Raw genomic sequence first — 20,617 nt, 5'->3', positions numbered from 1 at the left:
CAATTATAACTTTGGTTATCGAATAAGCTTCAATAGGGACGAAGGTACAAGGAAACTTCTCGACTTTCTATTTTTTGTCCTTCGATAAATTGAAAAGATTACAGGATAAAAAATTGAAAATACTAAAATTGCCATCGTCAGACAGTTCTTTTATAGGTTTAACTTTGAAGACAACCAAGCAGCCGTAATAAATAAAAATCTGGTCGTAGATTAATTCAGTCGCCACTTGTCAAAATAATGAAAGGTTCAGAAATTAGTTTTTTTTTAAATAACCAATTTGAAATTGATAAAGTTTCTACGAGTGTCGATTCATAATCAGAATTCTATTATCATTGTGCGTACGAATCAATCAACGACATGACTTTTACATTTCCCTACTCACTTTTCAAAATATTCCTCTCTTCCAGCTCTTCTTGCGTGGGCCGCATGCTCAGCCTCCTGATCAGTCTGGCGCCGATCGCCTCTTTCGCTTCTTGCCTTTCATTCTCCGACTGTATCTGGAGTATGTTCCGATTGATCAACTCTTGACGATCCGGTCTCAGAGACAATTTGAGGGAGAGGCTCTCTTTTCTGGCGATTTTCAGAGCCAGCCTGTTATCATCAGACACCTCCCTGTCTTCGTCTCTGTAATTGATAGGACCGTCATTAGAGTCGCTGTCACTACTGTCCTCCTTGATTACGTACGGTCTGGCGTTTTCTTTGTTCTCTAAAGTGCACGGCAGGCCTATGCCGAACTTTACCGGTTTAGAACTGTAAACAAACAGCCAAACAGTTAGCGAATGGGGAAGAAATTGTTGGTTCGGTAGTTTTCATGTTAGAAACAGATTTGCGCGAGATGGATGATGGGGTTGGGGCGACGGATTGCGACCAACAATTGCTCTCGGGTTTGAGCGCGGTGGTGCAAACGAAAAGCGAAAGGTTGACGGGTCGAAAAAAAACACACGAAACAGTAAACGAGTTGTTTGTGGAAAAGTAATTGCGTTTTAATCAACTAACTACGTGTCGCAATTACCGTTATTAAGTCGTGGCGATCAGGAACATGATAGAATAAGTGACCTAAATGAAAGTGTTTTATTTGTTCGGTGTTTACGCAACCGACGACGTTTAGGACGAAGGGATATTAAAAAAATGACAACAAAACAAATAAATACAAAGAAATCAAAATACCAAATTGAGAAATATTTAATGTATTATAATAAACATCTTTATAAGGAAATTTTTGAGAAAATTTGTTGTTAATTAGAAGGTCTTGTGCTTCGCCCAGTTGCTGGGCTTAGCACAAGAAGTCTCACTTCTACTCCTAATCTCTTCTAATCCTCGTTTTCCACCGCTCGACTTGGACCAGATGTTCCAATCGTTTTCTGAAAATAACGCCCCAAACGCCAGACTAACACCCCGACGAAATTAAATTTTCAAACGTTATTTAATGGTTCTCGTCGCACGTACTCCATTTGTCAAGCGCGAAGCCACACTCGAATAGATGTTAGAGCGGCACAAGTGCCTGCGGAAGTAGCATTCGGAAAAGTTACCGCTAAGAACACGATCCTTAACGAATTCCGCCGCGCTAACGACATCCATATTTAATACGTCAATCCAATTCCGTCACATCTGAAATGCGCTTTGCGGAGACGTTCCACAACCACCAGTTCCGTCTTTGAGGACTTTCAGGAAACGAGATTAACTGAAAACGGGGAAGTTTTAGAGCAGGCGAGGTGGTTGCAACCCGTCCCGCCCCAATCCTCTTGGGCCATATCACCAATTGCATCGTGACGATGACAAGGAAAATCAAAAACCGCCCCCGAGTGCAGGGCCGCGCCAAGAGAGGTGGTCGGTGATTTTGCTGTCCTTCCAAATGGGTGTACAGTTTTTTTTTTAGAGAAAGGGACGTGGTCAAAATATTTTATCCATGTGATAACTCAAATGAAGAGTTTCAGTAAGTTGTTTATTACGAAACTCTTAGTACCTACACAATTTTGTTCGTTTTCATGCAAATTCTTTAAACATGCATAAAACAAAAAATAAATAACACTGTTAAAAAAAGTTTGGGAAAAAAATTGTGAGCGCAAGCCAGATGGCGTATCAAAAAATCAATAGCGTGTGTAAGGTGGTGTATTGAGGTGTAGTGTGGATCCACAAAAGATGTAACACATTCAAATTATGATTAGTATAGTTGGGTGGTTATTCACAATAACTCACAGAAGAGAAGATAAATATAAAAACGCGTTTTTCCACAAAAACCTGAGCAGAAAAACGCCACAGAGATAGGGGATATATTGTGAATTAAAACAGAGTCTGATTTAGGAAGAAGTGAATTAGGAATAACAGAAAAATCGCAAACGAAACGAACTCGGTCAGGAGAAAAATTGAGTAGAGGAATTGGATTCTCTCATGGGCTGTGACCTTCGAAATATCTGTGCGAAGGCGGAGCAATAAACCGGTGAAAAATCTATAAATGAAAACTGAAAACGTCGACTACTTTACATGCAAATAGACGAGAGAGAGACACGACACAAACGTAACGAATGATGATGTTTTCCGGTCGGTTTGTAGCGCCTACTTGAGACCGATATTCGTCGTTTGCGCAGATATGACTCATAGCTCATGAGAAAATCCAACACCTATAAGCGTCCCTGGCATACAACTGTGAAAGGGACACTGAGTTCGTGGAAGTTGCAGAAAGAAATACGAAGAGTAACAGAACAATGGATAGCGAAGAGGACACAACAGATGACGAAAAAGAAAAAGTAACCAGCCAGATTTAAAAGTAAATTAAAAAGAAAATGAAGAAAACCACAGATACAAGAAATAAGAGTGAAGATAAAATGGAAATAATAATGGAGATGATACAGGGTCCGAAGCAGGAGGTACGAGGGGTTTAAGAGTTATCAAGGAGGAACAAAAACTATATGTATAGGAGGGAAATGAAAGAATTGAAAGAGAATGAAGAATTAATAAAAGAAAATAGAGAGCTGAAAGCAGAAATGTATAGAACAAATGAAAAGGTGGAAGTTATGGATAGGAAAAAAAAAAACGTAATAATGTTGCCTGCCAGAGATGAACACAAAAAATTAACGCTTGTTAAAGGATGGAGTGCAGAACTTAGAACAGATTTATACAGGATGTCCCCAAAAAAAAAGACGAGTCCATAAGTCTCTTATTTATTGGAGAATTTTAATTATTTATACACCAAATTAAATGGTTATAAATAGGCTACAAAAAGGCCGAATAAATTCCCGTATAGCCCTAAGGGCTTCAAGGCTAAACTGTCAAAATATATTTTTTTAAAATGGGAACACATAATTTTTTTTAGTAATTCTAATCGAGATTTTTATTCTGAAAACAACAATGGCTCACAAGTATACACTTACATACCAAAAATACAAAAAAAAAAAAAAATGTAAAAAACGCTACTATCGTCTATACTCCATTTTGCGCTAATCATTGGCCGCATATCTCCGCAATCCCATAGTTATTATTTGTCATTTGTTTTTCCAGCTAACTTAATTTGGTTATTACATTGTAATGCAATGCATATTGATAGCTTCTCGCTTGGTGTTCGTCATTTGTTTCAAAAGTTAGTGTTACTTTTTTTATGTGAAGTTATACTTGTGATACATTGTTGTTTTCAGAACAAAAATCTCTATCAGAATTACTACAAAAAAATATGTATTCCCATTTGAAATTTTTTTTTTGACAGTTTAGCCTTGAAGCCCTTGGAGCTATACGTGAATTTAGTAGGCCGTTTTGTAGCCTATTCACAATCATTTAATTTGGTGTATAGATAATTAAAATCCTCCGATAAATAAGGCAGCTATGGACTCGTCTTTTTTTTTTGGGACTCCCTGTATAAATGAAGACTGGTCTAGGGAGGAAAGAGAAATACAAAAGACAATAAGAATACGAGCAAAGGAAGCAAGGGAAAGACAGTAAAAATAGGTTACAGAAAATTGATCATGTGTCCCATTGAAACAAAAGAATACGAAGCGAAAGAAGAAAAAATATGTTCAGGAGGTCCTTTCACGTTCATGTATACAGGGTGAAATCGAAATACATCACAATAATATTGAAACCCTAGGATTTTAAAGACCAATTGTGAAAATCACGTGCATTCAGTTTTGCGCTATAGACCCGCTTGAGGGCAGAAATGCCATGAAAATTCAAGCACAAAAGTTGAGTATGCCACTGATATCACATTAGGACAAATAGTAAGATTAAAAAGTTATTGAGTGCAACGTAAAAAAGGTGCAAAAACTTTGTTACCGCGGGTACTAATATCGCATGAATCTTAGTTGCTTTCAGTGATACCTTCGGCTATTGTTTGCTTGAAATTTTGTGTCATTATCATGGAAAATTATACCAATAGTGAAATTCTTACGGAAGTGCAGATTATGCCTGTTGTACAGAGTCTACGGGAAAATGGTACTTTTCGACCGAGAATTGTGGATAGGGGCCAAGAGCGTACGTCACGTACGACCTCGAACCCCAAATTCTAGAGACTGTGGAAGAAAACCCGTCAACAAGTACCCGGCAGTTGAATTTCAAGGTTTTTCAGTTTGTCGCACTTTTAAAGAGCAAGGGTTGCATCCCTATCATGTTCAGCGGGTACAAGCGTGGCAACCAAACGATTGCATTCGCCGGCAAGAGTTTTGTTAGTGGGCGATTCAAAAGTGCGTCGATCAACCTGATTTTTTTGCGAATGGTCTTGTTTACCAATGAAGCAGGTTTTACACCTGTTTAATAGTCACAACACCCATCATATTCAGCAGCACAAATCCCAGATGATGCAGCAAGTTTTGCAAGAGTTCGGGACATGGACAATCTACATCGAAGGTCACAGGCGTGCACCAGAAATCACGGTCGACATTTTGAAAATGTTTTCAAATTATAAATTCGTTACTGTTACGTTTTTTGTTTTGACTTTTCTTTTCACTTGGTTTTCACTCTTAGTTTTCTTACTCGTTTTTGTGGCTGTCTATTTAAAGTGTTTTGCGGCTATTTCATTCATAGTAAGGTTTTGTCACTCTCTGTTTTTAAAGGGTTTTTGCGGCTATTCATGTTTCGATTTAAGTATTAGAGCTTCCAGAAGCGTCTCGTTCGGGATGGAATTAAGTTAAATTGGACTTTATGGTTTACATATTGTGATGCATTTCAATTTCTCCCTGTACCTATGTAAGCACTTGATTTTTTATATTTTGGACTAAAATACAAAATATGTATAAAAAAATCGACCTAGATTCTAGGAGTACCTTCCTCGTCATTGTATCATTTTCCCAGTATAATTTCATTTTTTTTTAACATTAGTAAACGAATTCTTCGCAGATCCGCTTGGCGCTGCCCTGTCCCACCGAGACCCAATAAGAACAAACAGAACTGGACGTGATGATGAGAGTAAAGGATGAGGAGATGTAACAGTGACAGTGTGCACACTACATATAATAATTACCATATTCTTATCCGAGGCCTCATAGGGGGCCTTCTGGACGAACAAATCAAAACAAACAAGTTAGTTTGCTGACCAGAACGGTCCACATTCAAACGCTACTCTCTTTACTTACTTGAAACTGGCATTGTGCTCGCTTTGGGCTTGTCGGATGGTCAACGGTCTGTTCTCTTGCGTCGGCGTGTTCTGCGGCGTCCCGGGGCCGCTGCCGCCGCTGCTCTTCTTCTTCAGCGCCGACTTGAGCGGGATGGCGTTGAACTTGGGCTCCTTCGCCGGGATCTCGTCTATCCGACTGGTGTCGATGGCGGGATCCGGCTGGGGCATGCGGAACATGTACGAATTCTCGTCCAGGTTCTCGAAATCGATTTCGTCACCGTCGTCGTCTTCGTTTTCTGCAAAAAAATCTCATCTCAACGAAATTCGTCGCGTTGGCACGGCTTCGGAATTCAAAACAAAACATTCGGTTGTTGCGCCTCCACCAGACGAATAACTCAACTCGGCGTAAACAGAGCGTGGATATTAATTCGCCTTTTAAATGCGCCTAATTAAAAATAACACGATCCTCGAGCTATTTTTGGAGGGTAATAAATTCTCAATTATGCGAGTGCGGTTGAATTTAGTTTCCAATGTTAGGGGTAACTCAAGGTAAATGCTTGTTCGAAATAACACACAACAGCTATTTTTAACGTTTGTTCTTTGCGTAAACTCTACTGGTGTGTTTGAATTGAGATTTGAAAAAGAAATAAATCAGCTTTGAAACAATTCATCATCGAGCGTTAAACTACAAAGTGAAACTAGTATAATAAAAAATCGACAACTTGCTACGTTCGAAAGAGGAAATCTAATATCAAGAGACACATTTTTTTTATGTCTACCGGGTGAGTCAAGTTTTACCGCCCGCACGATTAACCCTATTAAAAAATTAATGAAAATTACGAAAATTTAGGGTTACATTCCCTTGATATAAGACTTGAAATGTGTGCAATCAATTTTTCGTTATCACTTCATTCAGAGCCATAAAATTTAGAAAATCGATTTTGAGCAAAAAAACATTTTTTTTCGTACACGCTCATAATTCACAATTAATTTATAGAACACATTTATGAAATTCGCATTAAAAGAAAATAATTAGTTTTTGAATTATTCCAATTTAAACATTAAGAGCGAAAAATAAATATCTCATTGTTGGGAAACATCTGTTGACAACTTTTCTAGTAATTCTTAAGCCCCTAAAGGGTACCATAAACAACCTACGTCAACTTCTTTTGTGGAACTGACCGCCCAATTTAATAATAAATCATAGCTAAATTTTGCACTTTAATATCAAATTCCATTTATTTCAAAAACCTGCGATGTTTTCACGATTTAACGACACCAAATTTTTCCTAAGTGTTTGAAAGGACTCTCAGTGAAAAATTATGTATATTAATGTAGCGGTTATTGAATTAAAACGAAATCTTTACCTGTTCCATTAAAAATTTTGAAATTTTTATAGATTGTTCTGTAGTGATACACAATCATTCCTGAATTTTTTGAGAATTTTAAATTGATTAGAAGTGGGCGTTTTCGCTCGGGCGGTAAAACTTGACTCACCGGGTACACACAGGAGCACCAAATTAAATTTTTAACGATCCTTCACTTTATACCGTTCTTTAAAAAGATCCTTAACAAGGTTTAAAAGTTTGTTCAGTTAATATAGTCATCTACAAATTAAACAAGTACATATTTTTAGAACTGTAAATAAGAATTTCAAGAATCTTATTTAGGAATGAAGCGAAAAAGTTTATTTTGAGCATAAAAAACAAATAAAAAAACCGATTGTGAATCCATGAAAAATACTGCAGAAGTGACTGACACTCCACAATTTATAACGGCCAACAGAAATGGGCTGTCCCAACCGTTCCAACCCTCATAAAAGTATTAGTACGTATTACTCATTTGCATCGAACTTGCAGAAACAGGTTTTGAACAACAGATGACATTAATATGAGATTTGAGACAAAGTTTCATCACACATTTACAAAAGAGAGTCCTTTGGTCTTCACTGCATCATCCAGATCAACGTCTTTGTAAAACAATTTAGTATCATGACCTCGACTGACCTCTGTGCAGACGATAGTAGTCTAGACTTAAACAAAAAATGTATTTGGTCTTCACTTTGAAACACTCCACTTAAAGGACAAAAGTCAAACAGAGCGTCCACGAATATAAACGTAAAATAAAAATTCTCCAAGCCCTCACCCTCTCAATTAAAATTTCCGCCATTTGCATATGTTGACTTTGCGGATGATAAAAAGGCAAACGCGGAACCGTTTCTTTTAATTAAATCCTCCAACCTTCCACTAGACTAGCTCTCTACAAATTACCCAAATTACCTTCGTATTCGTAGTCGCCCATTTGCGGTGGCGGCGGCGACAGCCTGTTCGGCACCGGACTCGGCGAGCTGAACATCGGCGGCGGAGGGATCGGCCCAATTTCTGATACAGGAATGGGCGGCTCTGGCAAGTCAGAGAGCATGAGACCGGGATCGGACATGGGGGGCGGAGGTATATTGTGGGACTGTTTCTCGTGCGGAGGCGGCGTGCTACCGGGCGGGCCCTGCGGTCCATCGTTGACTGCAACACATTGCCCCTTAGATGCCAAAAATCTTACGACTTCGTTGAGGAGGCACTCACAATGTTCGCTGTGGTAGCACAAGAGTCGCCTCGTTAGCCTCGCGTGGCCTAGCGTGTTCGGCCTTTCCGGCTTGCCCGGAGTGGCCTCCATTCCGGGGGGCTGGGTAACTTGTGACGGCGTGTCCCCGTTCGGAGAAAGGGCGCCGTTGTGTGCCGCTCCATCAGTCTTTTCTTTTTTCGGCTCTGCAACAAAAACACAACATTATCATTTCACTTTTCTTTTCTACGTCTTAGCTAAAAAGTTCTTTGGATTTTGTTAGTTGTTGGAAAAGACGGTGCCAACTGGGCTTCATCAGGTGTCCTGTTAGTATAGAACAGGTGCTCGATTTAAGATTAGCGGGGTCAGTTTAGATGTCTAGGTGTTTATTCATCACAATAAGAGTATAAATAGGTGTCGAGATGCAAGCACGTGAGGAATGGACCTTGCGCACGTCAATTTGGACGACTTCCAGAAGAGCAAAAAGTGATTCACTCCCATTGGCGTTGTGAAAACTGTGTTACGTTGCAGTTTTCGCCGACAAATAAAGAAATGTTTGGACAAATAAGCTTTTTCATTACAGACAGATTCTTTTTTGGAAAACGGAAGCGGAGGTCGCAGTCTCTGAAGAAAGGTCTGCCGGTGGTCGCAATTATCAGTGCCGAGAGGATGGATAAGTGCGCAATTGAAAATGCGATAGCAATAATTTATGACCGTCATTATCCCGCATTATCAGTCGTGTAAACCACTTTATGCTGATTTAATGGGCAGTAAAGTGCTATAAAAGAGTTCGCGCCTGTTTCATTGCTGCCTTGGTCAGGGCAGATTAAAAAGAGTTGTAAATGTCTCAAATTAAAAGGATTTTTTTGACAATTTGTAATCGTAACGTTTAAATAGTTATTTAGGTACATTCGAGTACGGTAGGAGTATTTTACAACGCGAAAACTAAATTTCAGGCACGAGGCAAAGCCGAGAGCCCGATTAGTTTGAGCGAATTTCCAAGTTAATTGAGGGAGAAGACATCCTTTCGTTGACATTCTAAATGAAAAAACTTTTTGTTTCAGAAGTTTTGCGCTGAGAAAGAATAAAATATTATAATTTATGTTAATTGGTGAGAAAGAAACACTCCGCTGAAGCGTTTGCGGAATAATTAATCCTTGATAAATTCACATCAAATATTTGTTCTTTTTTTACTGTATCAAATAACTTCCAAATGTCAACAAGTAAATAATTAAAAAAAAAGTTAATGTTAATCATTGGATGTCCTCTGCTTTGATAAATTATTATTATTAATTAAAATTGGTGATCAATCTCTGTCGCTTGGTGATTGCGAAGTGTCTAAAGTGACAATCTCTTCCAATATATATATATATTTTAGATGATCTATGAGGGTCTTGTTACACCACCACCAAGACAAAAGTTTTGGCAGTTTTTTCAGAAAACTGTTGGAACTTAATTTTTTTTTTGAAACAGCCACCGCGACTAATGAAAAATCGTTAAAACCGCCGTTTTCCTTCCCTCTATAAAATTTCTTTGTTCCGGTGGGGCTGCGTGTGCACCCATCAATCATCCCGCCCCCGACTCCGCCCTTAGCACTGTGAACAATTTTGCGCAAAAACCGAAGCATGTGGAAACGAGCCCGTCGGGACTTCGGCAAGGTCGTCGAAAATAGGTCCCTGCTTTGTTTTATGGCCCTTTTACGGGCCGCGGTTAATGGAGGAGTGCGAGTGGGGCGAGACGCCGGCGGCGGCGATCCCCGATCAATCCCGCCGCTTCAACGTTCGCGACCGCCTGTTACAGCGCTCTCTCACCGCGAAACGACGACCTCTTGTATCCGGGGGGCAGAAACGCTGCCGGTGGGGTGATGGGGACGGCGGTGTCCCAATAGGGGACCACGTCCGGTTGACATTGACCGTATCCGGGCAGTTCCAGCTTGTGCTGCTGCTTCTCGCATCGCTTCCGCCTCCGGCCGCTCGGCGTGAACGTCTTCACCAGGAAGCCGACGCCGCTCATCGCCGCCTACGACGCCGTACCATTACCGAACGCACTCTTATTTATTTACGTTTTTTGCCGCCAGAGCAGGACCAACAGGTCTCGGCGGAGGGTCGGCTTTGACTGGCGTCGCGGCGCGCCGATCAGACTGCTGTGCGTGGGCGTCGGAACGCCCGGTCGGATCGTTACCATCCTGCAGCATCAGTGACGTCACGACGCCTTACATCAACATCGGGAGATTTTGGCCGGGACACGGTAGCCTTGACTCTTGGTCTGAGGGCGGTCGACACTTGTTCGCAAAAACGAGACACACGACCCAGAAGCTGACGGAGTTCGTCAGGGGCGAAAAATAGGCCACCGTACATTTTCGAATAGTATATTGTGGATGTTATTTCTAAAATATTGCAAAAATTTAACTAAGCAAATTCAGGAGATGATGTATTTTAAAAAACAATAGAAAAAAAATGCGCCAAAGAAACTGCTTGAGATTTTATAATTTTTAATTTCTTGTCATTGTTAGTATTCAAGCTTTATAATTCGAGGCCATCTGCATATAATAGCGAATTAGGCTTAGAACTGTCATGAATATTCTTAAACTATTTAAATAAAACTGGACTAATAACGGACTCTTGCGGTACACCGGAAATAACAGAACGTGCCGTTCTAGAATTTAAAAAAAATCTTTTAAGTACCTCAACGTTAAGAAAGTAGTACGGCTAAGTTAAAAACAACACAAAATTCACCTTAAATTTGGAGACACAAAGGAAAATAAAAACATGATAATAAAATTACGTAGAACAATGAAAGTAAATAAATAAACAATATCCGATAATTTTTCCAACGTCAAGAACGTGTTGTAACAGCTCCAACGTCACACAGATAATTTTTTCAGTACACTGAGTCTGCGTTAAATCAGGTAAAAGCTTTGATACAACTTGGAAAGATTAGCGGTTTCACGGTGCAACCTTGTAGAATCCCGTGCGCGTCGACTCGATTTTTTTAGATAAAAAATACAAATCGATTTTAAGTTCGGCCGTCCATTTCGTGTTGAAAAACACCTGCGATGGTCCAATTCCAATCAAAACAAATAACCCACGAGCACTCCACCCTATTGAGACAATCCCCCGCACGAAAACAATCCGGCGGATCTACTTCTGTTTTTTGTCTTAGCAACTCGCACGGACGCCGCCCCCAACAATAAACTTTTCCGGCCCGTCTTTCATACACCTATCAAATTAATTTATAGGTGAGCTAAATCGGGCCCATCGCCACAAGGTTGATTGAAACATTAAAGCAAGTTTACCAACTTTTATGGTTTTCATCGCACACGCAAGCGGCAAACTTTCTGTTCTTTAATAACCGATAAAGCAATTAATTTGCTCGCCCACAGCTTAGATTTTTCTCTTGGATCGTGCCAGAGCTTTTCGCGAAAAAGCGCAACCTGAACAACCAAATTTGGCGCAAATTCAATCTAAGTAAAACCGACCCCGACCATTTTGACAGCTGCTGATTCCAATTAAAATTTTCTCAGTGGCGAAACGAAAGAAACTAATTAAAATTTCAAATCGTCGAGTCGAAAAATACAAACCCCGCATTTCGATCGACGTTCCGGAATTATCAATTTCGTTGTTTGTCGCCATCAAATAATTAATTTGGAACGTGACGATGTTTGGCGACTTAAGAAAATGCTTTTCAGAGATTGCATCTCTCGGGGACGAACTCATTAAAGTTGCAGCGGTGTTTGTTCACTCGTTTTCCATTTGGTGCAAAAATCCACCAGATAATGGACGAGGAAAAGCGAAATCGTTTGCCATCACCCTCTTCTTCGTTTTATTGACAAGGGAAACTGGTACAATTGGGTTTGTTTGGGATGTTTAAATAAAGGCGCACAATGAATGGGGGCGGCGCCAGTAATAGAGACGATTGAAATAGCAAAGTAAATAAATTTTGAAATTTTTGGAAATTTGTATGGAGTAGTAAAATGGAATTTTTTTGAAACGTGACTGTGCGTTATTTAAAATAAACTTCCTTGTGAATGTTTATGTTATCGAAGGCTAGCAAATATTCTGAAAAATAGATTTATTCATGTCTATACTCTGTTTACTTTATAAATGAAGTTTTCACAGTTTACGCTACATTCTGTTCATTGTAAAAATGGACACATCTATAATTTACTGTTATTATGACAGTATACTTTTCAATTTAAAGCGGTTTAATTTAAGTTTCATAGAAAACAAAAAAAAAAAGTTTCTGGCCAGAATTGTACCAAATCATTTCCAAAGAGGGCCAACATCTTGGTAATAAATGTCAAAAATAATATTAGATATTTTAAATAGAAACCAGTTCCTTATTTCTTTATAATAAATATTTCTACGTATGTCCTAGTGATATGTCGACAAGGATGGCAAAATAGTCCTTTACTGAACGAAAAAAAAAAAAAGAAAAAAATCGTCATTTACTCAGCAGTGCAAATTAAAACAGTTCTAATAACTAATCAAAAAAGAATTTTCCTATTTTTTTTAGTGCTATATGACGGTTGCCTACTTAAAAATACATAATTATTTAATTTGCAATAAAATAATCCAAGTTATGTATCTGAAAAAAGAATGTCAAAGCATACAACTTAAAAGGCAACTCGTGGTTGTAAAGTTTTTGGCGGCAAATTTTTGAACGCTCGTTGCTTTACTGAATCAAAAATATGTTTTTCCAACGTCGCTTATGAAAATGATACTTTCATGACTCAATTTAGTGAGGAAAATAGGCGTTTGCATCACTAGTGAGGAAAATGGAGAAAGTAAACTCACTAGTGAGGAAAATTTATTTACCTACACGACTGGATCAAAAAAGAAGTCACACTTTTCTTGGGTAGCGGGCAATATCTCCATTACATTGACTTTATAATTTACAAACAAAAGCACTTGTAACTCTATAAAAAGCTTAATGTCATTAATCAAAAAGCCACAATTTAGTTCATAACAAATTTATGGAATAATATCACTTTGGAATAAATGGAACAAAAAGATCGGCTAAAATTTCAACTCGGTATAGAACAACGAAATGTTATTTAATATTGCAGTGCGCGATAAAATTAATAAATTTACGTGCATGTGCGGAATATACGATCATAAAACGAGTCGCAACATAAATAAAACAAATGGACATTAAATGGAAACTTAACCATCCATAAATAATTAACAATTTTAATAGCACATTTTACTGTACAGCACTTTTCACAACAAACCGTTCCGTCGTCCCGCCTTTAAATTTTTTGTGTCGGATCAAACGTGAAACGAACTGTACCCTTCTGCGCTCGATGTCTCCCGATTATTTCGTAAATAAATCGGTGGTAAACAACTCGCTCCCGAACAAACACATTAATATTTGAAAAAGTTTACATACCACAAAAAGCGTATAACAACCTGCACGTTTTCATCGATCCTTTCGTTTCAATGTTGCCAAACCGAATGACTAATGTCTAAATTTAATTCGGAGGAACGGCGATTTATTTTATCCTGCAGTGTGTAGCGCGGAACACGCAAAATCGACAAAAAAGAACCGTCCATTCCCGAAATAAATCCCATTCATGAATCCCGGATCCGCTGCAGGAACATCATGGAGAGACGCTATGGGGTGCGTGCGGTGCCGATCGGGGAAAACTGTTCAAGTCACGACATTTTAAAATTATCGAACGCCAGCAATTAAGGACTCGTTTATTTCCTATCCCGGTATGTTGTTGCATTGTTGGTAGTACTGGAGGGGGGCGGTATGGATTTTGTACAAGGTGAACGTAATATAACTGTCGCGGGGGAAAAACAAAACTGACAAATTTACACGAAAATAAACAATTAAAAAAATATGTAGGAAAAGCGTAATAAAAGCGAATTGTTTTGTGTTCGTGTTTATATAAATGTCAAGTATTTTCACTTTATCTGTTCAGTCTCTGGGAAGGTGAGCGTCGCGTGTGAAACAACATTAACTGCAACTTCCTCTTGCACTTGATTCATTCTTATTCCGAGCCGCTTTATTTTAATTAATTGCACATTATGGATTTTCCCATTTACTCTCTAATTATTAATTATAATTATTAAATGAGTTCGCCCCTTTCTCTACGAGTTCCGTTTACACGTTGGTGTAGTACAAAAGAGACATTTTTTGAAAAAGAAAACCCGATAAAAATTCAGCTTTTAAAAAGCAGCGCAATAAATTATTCACTCATCACTAATCCTCCTAGCCTGTGGCGAAGTTCCACAAAACCCTTTACAGTAGGTAATTTAACGTTAAAAGTTTAAAAGCATGATAAAGGCAACGAAGTATCAAGTTTTCTGATAATGGCGGGAAAAATATACTCTAGAAACTACTTATTTACGACCGTTGCATTTATCTGTAATGAAGCACCAGGAGAATAGCACATTCTTCAATGAACGTATAATGGCTATTATTCACTCGGATGATTCCACCACTCGCCTACGGCTCGTGTTGCAATTTTCATCCTATTAAATAATAGCCATCATACGCGAGTTAAGACTATACTTTCTTCACGACTATACCAAGAAAAAACAATTGATATTGAATATTTGACAATTAAAATTGTGCCTCGTTTAGCCGTTGCTACGCGATGCGCGACTTATTGTTTACAAACGCATCCGATTGGCGATCTGCCGTCGTAGAATGAAAATACGAGGGATGTGATTGGCCGACAGCCATGGATTTCAGTATATTCTAACACGGGGCGTGGAATTGACATATTATTTCATTGCATATCCAACAAGAATGCATTCATCCTTTAATAGTCGTGGAAAAACAATAAAATTAACGATTACGTATTGCGATAGGTAATTAATTATTATTTGAGATTATAGTTATTCCAAGCGTGTCTGATAATGCTCTAGATCTATCTGTAATAATTGTTATAGCATATAAGTGATATTGCATCATACATATTCAGTTTAATTTGTCACTGAATCGTAAGAGCCTTCTCAGTTATTCTGTTGGTTGGAATTTATATTGGAAGAGCTTTTAAACATCTAAAATTAGAAACGACGATTAGTTCTCCTATTAACCTTCCATTCCCATTACTGACTGTTGTCTTAGTCCTGATTTAGCTGTGGTCCATAAAGGAAGTGCAGCTTGCTTTCCTTTTCACAAAGGTGTTACTACTGAAAGTTTATTATTCATGGAGCAATAAAATGTACATGAAAATAGAATAGAGGAGTGGTTTCTAATAAAAAAGGAAGGAAGAGTACAACATTGAAGAAATCACGAGAAGATACAGCAGCATCACGGATGTGGAGAGTAGCAGGATTTATATAAGTGAATGTTTAGTGTGAAAAAGCGTTGGCATTACAGAAAAAAGATGAGGGAAGAAAAGGAACATTAAAAGTAATCTCAATAATTGAGATAAATTGGATCGCCATCAACAAAATTATGTAGAACTGAAGAAAAATATGAAAGCGGAAAAGAAAACAAAAGAAGACAAAATAACAATCATAGATTCCAATAATTATGAGACCGAATAGGAATCCATTAAAAAAAAAAACAAAGATACAAGATAAAAGTACGTAAGACAATAGGAAAACAAGAAACAAAGACAAAAATACCCAGAAGGTAGTTCAAAATGTTTCTATAAAAAAGTAATCGACATCTTCAACTTATTTTACGGCGGCTTTTAAGTGGCAATTCACAATTTGCCAAGTTGCCACACGGCAACTTCGGTAAGAGAGAAGCGAAGAAGCCTTCTACTACTTTGGCAAATGTGTTCAACTTCCTTGAACTAAGTGCTACGTTACTTTGAGGTCTCTTGCTCTAAAGTAAGCTTGACTGTACTGCTTGGAATTTAATGATTCCCCCACTCCTACAACCCTAGATCAGCCTAAAACAGACATCAAGCATGCTTAGAATAACTTACTAGTGCAGCAAAAAATCAGGTCAACCTGTTCAAGCATATTAGGAAGAACTTATCACAATGAAAAAATAATAATTTGTATTGATCAGTACTTTTCCTTCTTGACCTTTGTACGTTTTTCTTTTGATCGCAAGCTGATGCCAGTGTGAAATAATAAGTGAAACGTACAACAGACAAACGCCAGATACAGAAAATTTTTCATTCTTTCTGTCACATCCAAACCCCCTCCGAACGCATTTATCACAACTTCACAACCATCCTCGGTCCTCGTGCGCCTCTTTTCAATATTTTCTTTTTTGTTTCGCGCATTCAAAAAACCACCTAGGCCTGTCACGTCGCCCCCTCGAGCCCTCGCACCAACAACTTCTTATTTCTTCGCGACGCATCCATTGTTTCCGCTCCCGTGCCACCCCCTTGCCCGTTTGATCGCAATATATCGCATTCACCCCGTATTATTGATGGTTTTTGTTGTTATGCAGGCGGCGGCGATCGATTCGCCCGCCCTCGGCCTCTCTTCAAAGAGGACGAATATAGACTTGGGAGTCCATTAGAGCGTGCCAGGTTGTAAAAAATTATTGTCGAAACCCTAATCCGGGGCGAGATTCACTAAACCGACGACGAATAAGTCGTTTCCGTCGCGGGTCGGAGTTAATTCGGGGGTGGCGTCGTCGATTTGTTCTCGCATGCAGAAAACACCAGCAACAGGGGGTGTTGTATCGATCCCAGGTACAAGGGATGGTAATTAAAAATCACGACGCCGTGTAATCGTATTATGATAAGTCGACGGGGATTTGACTAGAATTGACCCCTAATGAAGGGGGGTGGGGGACAAAGGGGTCGAGGAATTTTTGGACAAGTGACGGTAATGCCGACGACAAACGGTTTTTTTTACGAGTCAGGAAGGGAAAAACGAAAGCGATGGGGCTCTGGCACGCTTATAAAACTCAGTTTTTACGTTTATAAGGTCGATTTAAGACAGGTTTCATGATTCAATGTCGCCGTAAAGTCGCCATAAATACGGTACCGATGAATTATTCGCAGCTGACAGTATTCCAAACAGATAAATGTTACATTCACTCATAAATCGTTTCTCACGCATATTTATAGGCGGGGGATGTGTACTCGTGTGATCTGAGAGATCACACTGTGTAAATGGGGTAAAAAGTGGAAACATAAATACTCACTTGAAATGTCATCAAGTCAATGTCAATATTGTCAACTAGCGTTGAAGGCTATTATTCACTCGGATGATTCCACCACTCGCCTACGGCTCGTGTTGCAATTTTCATCCTTTTGAATAATAGCCATCATTACAATAGCTCATTGAAGAATGTACTATTCTACACTTTTCAAATAGTAATATGGTTTTTATTACTTTTAAAGTGTGTACACACTTAATTATTCATTTCTTATCCAATTTTACACATCGTGCTCCACAGCGAAGTGAATTAGTACTCTCGCTATTTAATTAAAATATCACAAATATTAAAAATATGATTGAAAACTGTTTTTCTATAACAGTCTCATTTTTCTGGTGAAAAATCTGAAAAAAAAATTGTTCTATAAACATTATACGGGGTCATTATAAATGATTGTCTCATCGCGGTAGGCGTTGGTGACGTAGCTGAATGTGCCGCAAGCTTTATAACATGAGTGAGACTAGCATCGCTGATAGGTAGCGCTGCTGGCGCTAGTTTGTCTAACGTTGCGAAGCTAGCGGCACATCCCAAATTTGTGTGGGTTTTCAACGCCAACTGCGATGGGACAATCATTCATAATGATCGCTGTAGTCAAGTTTACACTGCGTAAAAAATTTCATTTTACCGGAATAAAACTTTTGACATGAGTGGGTTCTGTGATAATATTTATCTTCACGAGATTACCTGACCCTTCCGGAATTCATTTGAAAAAAATAACAAATTAGTTCCTTTGTTATTTGTTTTGAGAAAAATATATTATCCACGCGTGATTTTAAATTTTAATGAAAAAAACTATTGAGTACTTAATATGTATGAATTAAACAGTTCTATTACTTTTTGAGCAATGTAAACAATTCAAATATTTAAGTTACGAGATTTTATTATGGTTGAAAATTAAATTTCTGTAAATTTTAGGAAATGAAAGTGTTTTTCCGGCGAGAAGTGTCAATAATAACTTAATCTTAATACGTTTGATCCTGGAAGTGGTTTGCTTTTAGTACATTCAGCGATAATATTTATTTTCGTCGAATTTCATTAAATAAAATGTAGCTTCAAATATGTTTTATCTTAAAAAAGTAACCATTAGATTTGTTTTTCACTTTTTTTAAAAAATCATTCGATGCACACGTTATGAATAATTTGCTGGGCGCTCAACGACTCAAAACTCTCGGACGGTCTTCCACAGAGAAATTATTTGCCACCCCTGCTCTTCAGTTCCTTCTGAATACAGTTAAAAATTAATGTGTAACATGAGAGAAATAATTTCTGCCATCGATACACAAAGTTCTAACATGATATAAAAATAATTCGGTGCTTTGACGAAGGTGTTAAAGCTGTGGTGATGCTCGAGAATCGTTGCCGCCAACGTCTCTCATTCGTTAACAACAATCTACAGTTTCAAAAGAGAATAAATTGCAAGTTTTTGATAAATTGGCAAAACAGAAACAAAGCCCGAGCAACGATGAAACGTATCCATGACAAATCTAAATAATAAATCGAAATAAAATACTGTTCAAATGCAGATTAAAAATTGTTCACGGGACCAGTTTGTTTAATTTTTTTAACAAAATCCGCTAAAAATCTACAAACTTTAAAATAACGATCTGTTTCTAACAAATAGTCTCGTTTCCAAGCACGACACGTATTTCAGTTTTTCCTTTTTATCATGACGAAATGTAATTATCTCGTCAAAGCTCTCTACAAAAATTTATTGCACACAATTTTCACGTGCAAAAAGCATCGAGCTTTTTATACGACCTAAAGTTAAATTTTAATTACTGCGAAGGTTTTCGGATCATGTGAAAGCAATTTAAGTCGCGATAAATTCAACATACCGGGACATTTTTTTAACTCTGAACATAGTCCATACTTATTCCCTATGTTCAATTTTAAAAAACACATATCAATGCATTGTGAGTTGCTATGCAACCAACTATACCGAACACCTGAGATTTTGAAATAATGTTAAAAATTGTTCCGATTGATGGAATTGGTCTAACATGTGTTGCATTGGAAATGTCACGCACATTTCTAATGCTCTGATTGGCATGGAATAACTGCATTATGTGTATTTATTCTTCAAACAACTTGACCATTTTGTTAAACTGTCCAGTACTTATTTTCGTTACCTTGGTTACGTGATTGCATACATGCATTGACCTGTGTTTTTTAAAACTGAACATAGGGAATAAGTATGGGCTATGTTCAATGTTAAAAAAAGGTCCCGGTATAAAATGTTTCCTTTGCACGTTGTAGAGCTTTGAGAGCTTTTTCCGGTTAAGTAAAAGTACAGCTTTGCACTATGCTGTCTCCACATCCCGAGAAATGACAAGTATTACATTTTAACGAACATCAAATGATGTCTGGAAACGTGCAATGTTGTCGAGCTAATTATAGAGTCATTGCAAACAACAAAACAAAGAGACGCACAGATAAAATCGAACAAGCAATAAATATTTAATATATGTATCTAATTAATACAGAGTGTGTTAAAGTTCAGTTGTGGTCACGAAAACTAATAAGGTAAAGTAGGTCCAAGGTTCTGAAACTTTGGCCAACTTTAATCAACCTTGGACTAGAATACTAGCGATAAAAACTAATTTCTTCATCCGACTGTTCCGGAGAGTTAGGTATGACGATCAAAAGGGGTTAGTCCATTAAATCCCCGCTATAAAAAAACTTCGATAACATCCCCTAATGACCACCCCGACAATAAACCCCAAACAAAAGATTTACGCGGCACAAAAAAGAGCATTATCGACACGTATCTGGCGTTATGAAGTTGCTCGTACGACTCCAAAACGGTTAAAATACCTCTCCCACCTCATAAAATCTGGTGATAAATTAATTCTGCATGCCACCCTCTCGCGCGTTGGTGGTCCATGAAAAGTTCACGGTCGCCAAAACGTGAAATATGTTGGCACACATCTCGCAAATTCCGAATTAAAATTGCTCGGATATTATTCATATAAATTTTTTTTCAGAGGCTCGTGCGGCCTTTGCCACTTCGAATCCGCTCCCGATTTGTCTGAAAAATTCATATGGGGAATATTGAAATTTTCAAGGTATCGTCACGACGGAGGAATTTATTGGGGAGATGACAGAGCGAAAATGAACATTTTAAAAAGCAATTCAGAACAGAGCGCTAAAAAAAATTACGAGCTTAATTAACTGGAAAAATCTGCAAACACCGACGTTGCTACATCCACCATCCTGTGGTGCAAAGGTTTTGATAATTAGACAAAAAAAATTCCGGTGGAGTTTTGATGCCCCAGCACGTACGGATGAAAAGTTATTAAAAAAAAAAAAACAAAAGAAGTTTTTTGACCATTTTTAATGAGCTTGGTAGAAAGTTTTTTCAATAATCTACAACCCTGACTAAAAATGTTAATAATAATAATAGTGATAATAATAATTTTACAAATACCTATA

General features: G+C 38.1%; 1 protein-coding gene across 9 annotated transcripts in view; it reads right to left on the bottom strand.

Annotated features, from left to right (window-relative positions):
- Nucleotides 1-20,617, bottom strand: part of LOC138127341 (phosphatase and actin regulator 2) — a 97,575-nt gene that overhangs the window by 1,506 nt on the left and 75,452 nt on the right. For 6 of the 9 annotated variants that reach the window (XM_069043371.1, XM_069043374.1, XM_069043376.1 and 3 more), the window contains 5 exons: nt 8,116-8,298; nt 7,816-8,055; nt 5,556-5,832; nt 5,444-5,476; nt 383-750 (listed from right to left, as the gene is read on the bottom strand). In XM_069043371.1, coding sequence (XP_068899472.1) covers nt 383-750; nt 5,444-5,476; nt 5,556-5,832; nt 7,816-8,055; nt 8,116-8,298 — 1,101 coding nt within the window. The remainder of the gene's footprint in view (nt 1-382; nt 751-5,443; nt 5,477-5,555; nt 5,833-7,815; nt 8,056-8,115; nt 8,299-20,617) is intronic. The other 3 variants (XM_069043377.1, XM_069043380.1, XM_069043373.1) reach the window with 3 other exon arrangements.

This window comes from Tenebrio molitor, chromosome 3 (assembly GCF_963966145.1).
Source record: "Tenebrio molitor chromosome 3, icTenMoli1.1, whole genome shotgun sequence".
NCBI lineage: Eukaryota > Metazoa > Arthropoda > Insecta > Coleoptera > Tenebrionidae > Tenebrio > Tenebrio molitor.
Note: the sequence above shows the minus strand (reverse complement) of the source record. Positions and strands in the feature narration are given on the sequence as shown.